Below are 12,676 nucleotides of genomic sequence, written 5' to 3'. Positions count from 1 at the left end.
TCAAAATTGATGGGAGGCAGATCTTGCTGGCATGGCAACAGAGTCCCAGACAGGTCCGCAACATTTGTTTAAAGCCAGTACCTGCAAATGGACAGTCAATTTCGTGACGGTCACATGAATGATAGTAAATTTGGATCTTCTGGCCAAAAAAGTGAACACAAGCATACCCAGAGAAGTTATCACATTTTAAGTAGTAAAAAGATAACAGAACTTAATTTCAAAGTTTATTTAAGAAAACAGTACAATTTCTGACCAACGATGAACCAATAGGACTTAAACAGCAAAATATACAACAGAATCAATGATCCATTTTGAAACTGGCACTCAGAAATACACAAGCAAAGCAGAACATTGAAATGGTATCCTTTTAAACAAGGCAATTGCTAAAATGTAACGAATTTGAAACTATAAAATCCAAGTGTTATCACGTTGGTACAGTATTTGATGAAGGAGATGCCTTCAAAACTTACCATCTTGCCCTGCAACATACACATTAAGAATAATAAATTGGTCAGTTACTATTTTTCCCTGAACATTAGACAAAAGCAGCAGCCATAATAAAGTTACTACCTTTACCCTAGTTGCAGGTATTGCAAAGACATCCCTAGGAACTTACCTACAAAATGTAGATAACTAGGGTACACAAGCTACACTAACAAATCAAAGACCAAGGTAGGGGCCATATGTATACTTTTAGGGTCCAATCTTGCTTTAGATAGTAGCTCCAAGAAAACACAAAGTACGGCAACGTTTTAGGCAAGATGTGACATGCTTAAGAGTAAACAAAAATGTGACTGCAGTACTAATGTGGTCAGGAAGGGAACTGGATTATAGCTTTGTGTGAACAAGCTTCAGTGGCTCTGCATTCTTGCCAGAATCTTGGAGGAATGGTGAAAGATATGGGTACAGCTTCTCAGTAAATACCCCATTGAAGGTGTAGATGGGAGACATGTCATCAGCATTGTAAAAGGACACCTGCCCCCCTTCGTAATCCAGGTACACCCCTATCTTTGATGGCTTGGAAGTCAGGTTCAGGGTCTTTGAGGGAGACTCCAATGCCTTGAAAGCATTACCATTCCTCAGCCATATTGCCCAATAGCCATTCTTGGGATTCAGCTTGATCTTACCCTTCCTGTTACTAGACTCACTGGCCATTCCAACATCCCAAGCAGTTTTATTCCCCACTTCCACCTCCCAGTAGTGCTTCCCAGAGTCAAATCCCTCAGCACCAAGCACAAGAATACACTGGCTGAATCTCTTTGGATTGTCTGGAAGTTGCTGCTTGGTATCTGTGTACTTCACACTTGTCAAGCCTTCAGACAGCACCAGATTGGGATGTGCAGTGTGGGGGTCAAGAGTCAGTGGAGAGAGACCTGCAAGAAGAAAGCAAAAACTTTAGATGCCATTGTCAGTTTTGACTACAAGTTGTGGTGCTGACCAAAGAACAAAGCAAAAGATGTGCCTTAAACCTGCATTTGCATCTGGAACTTGAACCACAACCCCTTTAATTTGTGCTCTTAAAAATGAAATAGCTACCTGGCTGAACAAAAGACTTCAGCTCCTTCCATATGATGTACTGAAGCGGACCCTTGAAGCGACCCTGGCTGAGATCCTTGTTAACCAAAACACTTTCAGCTGGAACACCTTTCCTGTGCTCCTCACAGCACCTGAAAAGAAACCCAAATGCATTTAATCAACTACTTACTACACAAATAAAATTTACCAAAGCTTTAAAGGAAAGCCATACATACTTTTCAATGAAGTTCTTTATATCCTGCAGGAAGGAAAAAGAAAAAATAATTAGTGATGAGCCAATGCCCAAGATTACCATCCAAATCCTGCATTACATTTGGAAGCTCCCCTGCCAGGTAGTTCTACCTGGCCTGGGGAGGTCAGGAACCTCTACCCAGGTATGGCTTTGTTTCTGGGTCAAGGAGCAAGAGTTCCCACCAACAGTTGGTTAGGTGTCCCCTCTGGAAGGGTCCCCCGGGTGCATGGTAAAATTGGACACTGGGACCCATGCAGGATTATTCTGAGACGTTTGATACCAGTAAAACCCTAGAAGACAGTTACATTTAAAAGGCATACCGAGTAGATGTTAGAGTAAGGACTTGTCTGCTCACAAGGTATAGGGACCCTGCCCCAGGGGCGACTCACTTAGGCCTCGTGCAGGCATGGCAGAGGGATAGGCCAGGTCTACTTTCAGCTGCCATCACGACATGCAGGCTACAACTGCAGCTGTGCCAGTTTGTGGTTAAAGGGTCCTTTTAGTGTGACATAAACCATACTGCAACACTCAAGAGGCCTTTCCTGTCCCCCCTTCCCTACGTGCATTAGACAATGAAAGACTTCATAAAGGGACTGAAAACCTGGGTTAAGCTACAGGACACTTGCGCTAGAGCCCTAGTGTAACAGTTGGATGAGCTTTCACCTACCTCCAACCTGTTTCCTACATCTGTGGATCAGTATCTGGCGCCTAGATGCTCCATGGAGCGATTGCTGCGCGTTATAAATGTTCTGTTACATTACATGAACATGGTAGCCTAGGTACCCCTTAAGGTGCTTGTAGGTAGGCCAGAATTGCGCCAATTGTGAAAACAATTGGCGCAGATTAGGTTAACACGCCCTGTAACCTGATTAGAAATGACCCAGTGAACACTTAATCAAAATGCATTAGGTAGCTGGCAAAAGTTACGATACAGAAAGGGCACTTTCATACTCCTGGGTTTTCATTTATCCAGAGACCATGGTCTACCAGTTATAATCTGCCATTATTTCCGTTGTAAGAACTAAAATGGATTCCAAAACTGCTGCGACTCCAATTTGGTAGTGAGCCAGTCAATCTCAAAAGATTAAAGCAGCCATGGAATTGAGCTAAGGGTCAGGTATGCTTAATACATCGCATTAAGTGGTCTCAATTTGCAAACAGTTTGTTCCCTACCTCTGGACCTAATCTATGTACAAATTCCAAATGACATTCATGAGATAGGCTGCAAAAGGCAACTCGATTGGACTCGATTGGACACATAGGGACAGTGAACTGCAAGGGTTAAACCACCATGTCAGATTACTAAAATGATCTCTTCATTTCAAGTTATTACCCCATTTTTTCTTAAAGTAAACTAGGCTCGACTCAATTGGCTTTTTAAAAGAGACTCCCAATATGCTCTTCCAAGTACTCATTATCTGCACAAGAGCAGTTTGGTGAAGTTTAAAAACTAGAATGGTTCTAAAGATCTTGACTTTCCCACTACATTTTGGTGTACACAAGCAGTCTGAGATCAGTTTGAATAGCCAAATGATCATGTGTGGGGGCCAATCCAGTTTTACCACCACAATAAAGTCGAATTTTTTATTTGTCGAATCTTGTGAAGATAACCAAAGACAGAAAACTAAGGTCTACAATTACACAATGTAGTCTCATTTGGAGACAGGATTAATATTTCCTCTGGTTCTACTTTATAAAATGGCTACTAGATTACTTATTTGGTTCGGATAGCAAGATGCAGCGGCAGCCATGCCCAGACTTTAATGCAGTGATTATCCGCATATTTAAATTAAGTGGTATAGGTGTGGTTAGACAAAGAAACGAGACGCTTTTTTCTATCCCTCAAAATCATTTTCACTCAAATAAGACCAACATGTCCACGACTTAGGTTAGCTTTTATTACCCTAGACTAATTCACCAAGAATTGTTTTTTGTTCCATGGTAGCATACTACTCACCTAACAGCGCTCAACTTATGGTAGTAAAGGAATAGAATACAATTTCACCTTCAGATAAAGAGTAAGACCGGGTACTGTGCATTTATGTCCATCAATCAAGACTGCAAATTCTAAAGATTCCACTGTTACAGCTGCAATACATTCATTGAAGCTCCAACACCAGCTTGTGGGTATAACTCACAGTAGTGATTACTGACACTTCACAAATGTATGGCAGTGGATAAATTAAACAATTGATGCACAGGATGATTAAAGGAAGACAGCTGGGGTTAAAAGAATAGTGGTGTTTTGAATGGTCATAGCGCCGAACTGAGAAATCCTTTATAATAAATACTTACAGTCAGGAATGCTATTGGATCACTTTCATTGAGCCTGGACTGCGTGGTTGAAATTGCCTCTTCAATAAACTCGCAATTATCAGTCATTTTAACCAAGTTGGTCTCCATATCCTTCAGCAGACCTTCTCCTTCTGCATTGAGATCCTCCACCATTTTTGCTTCTTTTTCCCGAAGGAACTGGTGAAGTTTTTCAAACTCGCTCTCGATGTGCTTCTTATAATCTACAATATTCTCCTAAAGTAAATCAAAATCGTAAGGGACCATATTAGTAGAATTCGGGTAGGGCATGACTAATTAGATGTTCACAGGCTTAACTATATGGGATTTACAGAAACTGTCAACCACGAGAAGCTAGTCATGAGCAGGCCAATAAATACTTAAATGAATCGTTTGCGTATCTGGTGGATTCATGGCATGGAGTAGTTGTGAACCCCAAGTTTAGCAGGACGCATGGGTCCCTTTTTATTTAGCCTTCAAGGTGGTAACTGCTCGCAAATGAAACCTGCCCCTTTGGTTAGCAGCAACAAGAACTGTAGTTGTGGAAGCTAGCAAGTTCCCCCACCGATTCAATGTAGTCACTCTCCCACAAAACCAGTTAAGTTGCAGTTTAAAAATAAGTATACTCACTCTGTGTAATGCAATCTTCTGGCTTTGATCACATTTCAGCTTCTGGTTTTCCTTCATCGTGGTCTCCAATGGGGTCACTAAAGCGATCAGTTGGTCCTAGAATTAAGGTAGTGTCATAAATGAGCTGTCAAACGTTGGCCATTGAGGGAGCCAAGTCATCGAAATTATGAGATATAAACAGTCCGGGTCAGCATACTCACATAGAATTAGTCCTCCGCATAAGTCAACCCTGCCATATAATATACGGACGATATATGCTTAATTCTAGCGGAAGTGATTACTGGGAGAGACTAGTTCAGCGCCAGAGAAATAAATCAGTAGATTTGGAGCAAGGGCCATCAAGTTTTTACGAAATAGATACTCATCTGTATCTCAAAATAGAGGGTAACGATTGCGACATTGTGAACACATACCGACAAGGAAGTATGTCCAAGGTGGGGCATGACCAACCGACTTCCATGTAAGGAGACAATGTCAAATGGCCTAGCGTAAAATGGCCATTTTATGCAAACTACATCTATGTGAAAGTTAATTTGTACTAAAGTAAAACGCAACGAATCTAGCTATACCTGTATGCTGAGCCGGACCTAAATAATTTACTTATCTAGGTTTCGTTCATGCGTCAGGGCAATAGAAAAGCAATGGATTAACATGAGTTTGAATTCAGGTGGCCAAACCCCTAATCTGCTTTAAATGCTTACCCGGTACACTCCGACTGCATCCTGGATCGGCAGGAAGTTGTGGTTTGAGTGCTTTAGAGAGTCACGGCAGATTACACAGGCCAAGATCCCATCATCCTTGCAAAACAGTTTCAGCCTCTCGTCATGCTCGTCACATTTCTCCTTGGGCTTAACATCTTTATCTTTGACACCAGCGGCTGCTTTTTTCACCAGGCTAGCGAGGACTCGGTTGGTGGTGTACTTTCGTTCAGCTAAGACTTCCTTACATTCTGGACAGGAAAATGGGGCAGAGGCACTTTCCCAAGATTTATCGATGCAGTGCTTGCAGAAATTATGACCACATTCCAAAATGACGGGTTCTTTGAACAAGGACCTGCATAGCGGGCAGGTCAAATCCTCCGTAAAGTCATCCTCTTCGTCCACTTTCCGTTTCTAAGGAAAAATAAACAACTTTAGGGACCATAACAGAGTTTGGCATTTTTAAAACTAAACAGGGGACTCACTGCACGTGACATCAGAAATGACTCAAGAGTAACAGGCAGTTGTCCCTGCTAGTTACCCTCGAGTAATCAAGTCAGCGTGCACAAAATGGGCATGCACCCAACGAGCATTGCCCTTTGGTTTCTTTACCGGTGGGAGGAGTCTCCACCCACACCCCTCCGGTACCAGAACCACAATAGGCAAATTTACAAACGGCTGAGCTGCCAGTCGTGCTTGCAGCTACACTTTAACTCTAGTACTCACATGGTGACCTAGTGTCCAGTTAGAGGTCCGACAGATTACCATCAAATGGGCATGAGCCGGTATAGTGACCGTTAATCGCCAACACTCGACAAAGAACTTGCAATGTGCCCCCAGAGATGGCACAAGCAAGCTGGCGCGGCTGCTGCCTTAATTACATATGCGGGATATTTGTTGGTTCCCTGAACAGACACTCGTGCAAGGGCGTGTCCTAGAACGGGGGACAATGTTGAAAAATGTGGCGCGCCATTAACATGGTTATATAAATTTTACCTTCAGGAGTTGAGGGCGAATGTTGGACTGAACACTGCTAGAACAATGCTAAATAAGCAGCTGTATGTAGCTGGCCTGGCGGAGTTCAGCACCCGTTCCATACCACCTTCACAAGAGCTCACGCTTTAAGTATAACTCAAGTATAAACGCTTTGGTAGACATCAGCAAACAAGGCCGTTGTAGCTTTAGCACAAAGTTGTTATATCCGCTGTCTCCTTTATTACACCGGCCTAGATTGGATGCACATTGGCAATGAACGTGTTCATTTGTTCCTTTCCAGAATCATCAAACATAAGAAACACAAAAGATGATTTAGAGGGACTGTATTTATTTACACGTACAATTAAAGACACAGCAGCTTTTAAAATGATAAAAGCTAGCCGAGCATCAACATCCGTTGGCAAGGAAACGGTCGGAGTAGACTATATTCTCGGTTCTTCACACGAGGTTCGCAACTCTAGCGAGTCCTCGATTATTATAAGTGAATTTGATCTACAGCAAGCAAAAACTAAGTTATAAGGAATCTTAATAAAATTTAAATTGGTATCCATAGCTTGTTCAGTTTTAGTACAAGTACAGCTAATAGCATGGACAGTTGGTGACCTCAAATCACTACATGCATCAATTCGAAACATGTTTACTTGCTCATTAAAATTAGTATTTCTATTGTTAGACCTCTTCTTTGTGCAAAATACAATGTACACGTGCCTACAGTATTGAGGTTAAAATAGCATAAAATTGCACAAGTGGGGCTCAGTGCCCAGTAAACATTTAATAGGGGAACCCCAGAACTTAGTTGAAGCGCTGCTGTAGATAAAATGTAGCTACCACGTGCATGAGACTAAAGCAAAGCAGTCGTGGGCCAATGCATATTTACTCAAATTGGAGATTGTAAAAGGTACCTGTAAGGAACGTTTAGTTTGGGGTGGCGACTGCCCAATAAAAAGCACAACCACACTACAACGCACCTACTCTACTGTCCAACTCAGAGGCACTCGTTTACGACCAAGGGAAAGGAGGCTGAATAAAAACCAGACACCACTGGTGAACAATATACATAAATGCAACTAAGGCTAGAGCAAAGCTAACCCAACATAAACGTAGTATCGGTGCCGGGTAAACCTACGTTTACGTGGAGGCAGACTTACATGCAGGCAGTCGTGAGTAACTTAAGATACTACATATCAGACAACCACAGGCTCCCAACTTATTGTAGAGCCCAATCAAGAACAAAGTCTTAAACTTTAAAAGCACTCCATAAACCACACCAATACCACTTAATGTCAAATAAGCAGAGAATAAAGTGCAATATGCAGAACTACTGTTTACACAACAATTTGAACTAAATTAAAAAAGGAACCACTTTACAAATCATTTGCTGGGCGGGGTGGGTTTGAGACGTGTCGTAGTTCCCTTTGTCACACAGAATAAAAGCACTCCATAAACCACACAAATACCACTTAATGTCAAATTAAGCAGAGAATAAAATGCAATATGCGTAACTACTGTTTACACAATGTGTACTAAATTAAAAAAGAACCCCTTTACAACCCATTTGCTGGGCGGGGTTTGAGACGTGTCGTAGTTCCCTTTGTCACGCAGAATAGTACTGTTCACTCGCAAAACACCGGTCCACGCAGTGCACATTAAATGCAGCTAAGATTTTTTCATGCTGTTGCGGCGATATGGTTGTGCGTGGACTGCAGCGAACATACCTAAAATTGGGGGCCTGCTTAATACCACACTAAGCTTGCAAGGGCGTACTGGCATTACCTTCTGATCACCGTCTCCATCTTCGATTTTTCTTTTATTGGTTCGGGCGACTTTCCCCTCAGACTGGTCTGTCACGCCATTGGTTTCATCCTCTGCGTTATTCAATTCTTCACTCTTTATTTGTTTGGCTTGCAGCACACGAGACTTGTCCACCCATTCATTCTGACGCCGATTCACTGCAGAAAAAGTTAGCTTACAAACACTTCGCAATAGGAGTTGGATGAATGTAGTACATGTGAGCCCTCTTAATTGGAGTGTCTAAGTATCGTTAACGGGGAGCTCCCCCACACTCAAAGCCGTTTAAAACGGGTTACCACAGACAAGGAAACCATCAAAATTAAGCGCCTTTACAAAATTAGTCAATAAGCTACTGACTTTCACCAAACTTAAACACTCAATTTAACAGCAAAATGTACCACCAAAAACTAGGGTGTAGACTCAAAGTGGAAAGTAAACGGACATAGGGAGGGGGAAGTGGCGTGTATGTAGTGTAAGGCCCACACAACATTTCTCTTAGAAAGATAAATCGTTACCCGTTAAGGCTATGGGACAATGCAATCCATTTTGTAGGGTAAACGCGAGTGAAACAAGACGCCCCTTAATTTCAGAGCATTTGGTTGCGCGCATAAATTGGAAGATCTGCGGCCAAGAATATCAAGATAAAAGTTATCAATTCACTCACTACAGCTAACGCTCCAAAAGGAGTGAAGCAAGTAACGTCAGTATCACAAAGTATTGGCAAATAGCCCACCGATGTATTCGCTACAAAAAAATTATTCCGCCAAAGCCAATAAACAAACCCAAATAGCTTGTCGATTGTATCAGAATACGGTAACAAATAAACGAAAAAAAGCAACTCTAGGAACTAGTGCATCTTTACTCCTTCAGCTGCGTCTGAAACGATGCAGAAAACGTTAATGGAGTACATTAAAACGTGCGACAAGTCACTGGTTGTAACATTGACAGTCGAAAATCTACTGCTGAGCTAAATATTAAATATTCACTGCTTATTTGAGACTTACATCCAACGTAGTGCACGTAGAACTCCTCGGCGTTCTCTTTGGTCTTGCGGGTCTTAATGATCTCAGCAGCGTCTACCAGGAAAAAAAATACGTTAGATCTCGGCCCACTTAACGCTGCGGTTTGCACAAGCACGGCCATATGTTACTTACTTAAAAATAGTTACCAAACAATTGATGATTCATACCAAGTTGTCCTGGGGTCATCCCTTCCATGACAAGCGATCCTTAAAATGGATTTCAAACGAAATTAGCCTTGTAGCAGAGGCCATCTCCAAAACACGGCAGTGAGACGAGCCCCTGCAACAAAAGGATTCACAACAAAAGCCGCGAGAGGAGCGTGGGATGGTAGATGCGCTTCTTTGCAGAGCACAAACAACGACAATGTGTCCTGGGCTCTCGGGCCGAGCTGTCCCGTGTGGTTACCACAGGCTGTTTCAGAGGGCTCCCGTCACAGACAGTAGCTTAATGACCACAAGTGGCCTCAGGGAATCGGCGGCATGAATCCGACCGACTCCGTCTCTAGAGACTTGTTAATGCAATGAAATACTGGTAGTCTTACTGAAATGGTCTAAATACATGTGCGATACATACATCGCGCCTTTACGAGCTGGGCGTATGGAACGCACCACTGCAGAATGGCTGGTAAACGTCGGGACAGAAGTGCTTTGGTGCTGGAGCAAGAAAATATGCGAGTTATGCCCGATTTCAGTAAAGTAATCGGGTACTGTATATCGTACCGTTAACTACACCAGAAAATGTTATTTAATGAGATAACCAGTCTTTCTCGGGGCAACACTTGTGGTCAAAGTCGAAATCGGAGTTTAATTGCATCGCTAAAAGACCGATAGTCACCAATCCAAGATGGAGACCAACCAGCCTGGATACAAAATGGCGGATCGGGCGAGCGCCCGCAACTAAACGCCATGGCATCCATTACGGTTGTACCACGTGACAGACTGGCCAATCAGAGACCTCCACCGCATTTTCTGCTGCGCAACGGTCTCCGATAAAGAAGGCATCGGAACCATTTTCAAAACGAACTTGTGCCGATACAAGAGTACTACAACTCAATTCGTATTTATGAGGTGCAAATGTTGTATCACTCTAAAGATTTTAGGGCACTTTCGAGGAGATTAAAGCATATAGGATGTACAACTGCCGCCGGGGGTCGGAGCGTGTCAGGCGCTAAACCACATCCGTGGCTCTGCAGAGAAACCGAACGGGCAAACGTAATTCGCCCTTCAAGTTTTACCAGATACTCACACGGTAATGTGAGCTCCGATCGGAGAACGTTTTTTTGAGAACGCACATGTCTTTGGTAGACTCAGAAGTCAAATAGACCCTCTGTAGGCAACACCAAAGTCGCGGCTTACAACCGCTGCCTCATTTGGTAATCTGTCTTGTGTCTTAACTCCAAAAGTATGACATGCTCATACCACGGAAAAAGGACAACACTGAATAACCCCTTAAGGCCAGCACCATCACAAATGGAAAGTGCAACGGAATTGGCATGATCCCACAACCCCCTCCTCTCCAAGTACCACCCTCAAACGTTTCAGTCCTTTCTTACGTAGGGTGTTGTCGCTACGACGGCACTTGTATGTATTGCCGATGGTAACGGTTTCTGCTGGTTCCATATTTTCCTCTTCGTCGTCATCACATTCGTCCTCATCACCCTCCAGGTTGTCCTCTTCCTCATCCTCCTCGCAAGTGCCGCTCTGGTCCATCTTCTCGGGCTCGGCGACGGTAGAATTTGCCATGGCACCGGTAGGAAAAGCAGGCACTAAGGGGACGAAAAGGGATACTCCTCGCACGCTGCTGTCCAAGAGAAGAAGACTGAGCTCAGTCTCGGGCGGCAAAGAAATACATCGAGCGTGATGGCGTCACAATCAAGCGGACGCCTAGAAAGGCGAGGCTCAGGAGTCACGCCTTATTCTTCTGTCACAAATTCCGCATCCATCTTAGAATGGCTGCATTTGTAATTTGAATCACAACTGTAACAGGAATATGAGCTCAAACAGCAACATATTGCTTGCAGTGACATATTTTGTGTCGTCATCAATACTTAAAATAAATGTTTTGTAGGATACAGTCAGAAAAGAACATATATTACGAATTAAATGAGTTGTAATATTTTTAGACACGATAAAAACGTTTTTCTTATTAATGCACATTCAATGCTTTACATCATGGAGCTGCAATTTTGGCACCCCGTTCCTTAGAAGTAGCACTTGAACATAGTGTAAGACTGCCTCCTGGAGCGCAATGACACTTGTGCATTTTAAAGCGATTGCCTCCGTTCCACGTCTTTTCATGGCGCGTTCACGCGCGGGTACTTTCTCTGTTTCGTAGCTCCCGTTGTCATGGAGCCTCTGGAGCCGACCCTTTCCACCTTCTAGTTCTTTCCTTTCTCTCACCGTTGTCCGCCATTTTCTCGAATGCTGGTGGTCTATCATGGCCATTGTCTGACTGCTTTAAACGTAAAAAAATGACATAAGAGGTTTGCATTTATTTGTTCGAAAATAGAGTAGCACAATATGTAAAAGCGAAATGCAAGTTATTTTCTAACACTTTCTTATAAGGGTACGTATTTTTCGGCAGTTTAAAATGTTTAATACTACTGTATTCTGTACAGGGCCGGCATTAGCGGCACCAGGTGCGATAATCATTTTTGGTGCCACCATACCCCATGACTGCCTCCTCAGAGTCGTTCACTACCACCAGGCAAAATTGATCCTCATCTTTCCATTCGTAAGTTATTTCTAAACACAGCGATCTCCCCTGAGTTCAGCGCCCTCTCCACAGATCACCGCCCAGTGCGCCGCACCAGTCGCACTACCCTAAAGCCGACCCTGATTCTATAGCTCGAACAAAACCTACCAAGTAGAGTTACCTCTTTTGCCAGAGTAAAACCTCCGCTAGTTCCCTGTTTAAATTTGCAAAGGTGTGGGTATGACAATTAAGTACTATAATATATGATCTCGTCTGTATTTGTTATTTGACACGGTATCTCTTTATCTACCTGAAATATCAGTCAATCATAAGGTCAGCTTGAGAACGCATTTTATGGTGAGTGCTTACTAAATTTATTGATTAAATTAGATACTGATAAAATGACAAAATAACAGGTTTGGGTGATTTTCCATGCTTGTGTTCCGACCAGGACATTCAAATACTCTTCATGCCAGTTTAAACCTTTGAGGTGGTACCCAGGTAGCATATTGCTTTAAATAGTAGCAAGAGGTTTTGTATATTATCATACATGACAACATTTTACAAGAGGAAACTGGGAGATTTCTAGAAAAATAATCTTGAGAATACTTCCCCACCCCTCAGCTTCTATTGAAGCAGTGGCAATTTCAGGCAGGAGATAGACCAAACATTTGTTTGATGGGATTATGGAATACACGGATTCGGATGCAAGAAAAACCCGACTTTGGTGCTTTAAGGGAGGAGTGTTTAAAAAGCAACGAGACCAGCAGTTCTTCCTCCTCCAA

General features: G+C 42.8%; 1 protein-coding gene across 2 annotated transcripts; it reads right to left on the bottom strand.

Moving 5' to 3' along the window:
• Positions 1-211: 211 nt before the first annotated feature.
• Positions 212-11,049, bottom strand: LOC147671283 (zinc-binding protein A33). 2 transcript variants are annotated; one of them, XM_086948101.1, is made up of 9 exons: positions 10,750-11,049; positions 9,180-9,251; positions 8,158-8,333; positions 5,392-5,802; positions 4,691-4,786; positions 4,064-4,297; positions 1,752-1,774; positions 1,537-1,667; positions 212-1,373 (listed from the first exon to the last, which is right to left on the bottom strand). In XM_086948101.1, exons 1-9 carry the CDS (start codon positions 10,937-10,939, stop codon positions 829-831), a joined length of 1,878 nt encoding a protein of 625 aa, XP_086804227.1. In that variant the 5' UTR covers positions 10,940-11,049; the 3' UTR covers positions 212-828. The 2 variants fall into 2 exon arrangements, with proteins under 2 accessions (XP_086804227.1, XP_086804228.1); XM_086948102.1 differs by lacking the exons at positions 8,158-8,333; positions 9,180-9,251 and having other exon boundaries at positions 10,750-11,014.
• Positions 11,050-12,676: the final 1,627 nt, after the last annotated feature.

This window comes from Lissotriton vulgaris, unplaced genomic scaffold, assembly GCF_964263255.1.
Source record: "Lissotriton vulgaris unplaced genomic scaffold, aLisVul1.2 SCAFFOLD_4228, whole genome shotgun sequence".
In the NCBI taxonomy this organism is placed as follows: Eukaryota; Metazoa; Chordata; class Amphibia; order Caudata; family Salamandridae; genus Lissotriton; species Lissotriton vulgaris.
Note: the sequence above shows the minus strand (reverse complement) of the source record. Positions and strands in the feature narration are given on the sequence as shown.

Bases quoted from the DNA above. Each gene is read 5' to 3' on its own strand.
- LOC147671283 (XM_086948101.1), bottom strand. From the start codon at position 10,939: ATGGCAAATTCTACCGTCGCCGAGCCCGAGAAGATGGACCAGAGCGGC. The intron at 8,334-9,179 runs GTAAGTCTCAAA...CTTTTTCTGCAG, and splicing joins CTACGTGCACTACGTTGGAT to TGAATCGGCGTCAGAATGAA. The intron at 1,775-4,063 runs GTAAGTATTTAT...TCCTTCCTGCAG, and splicing joins ATCCAATAGCATTCCTGACT to GATATAAAGAACTTCATTGA.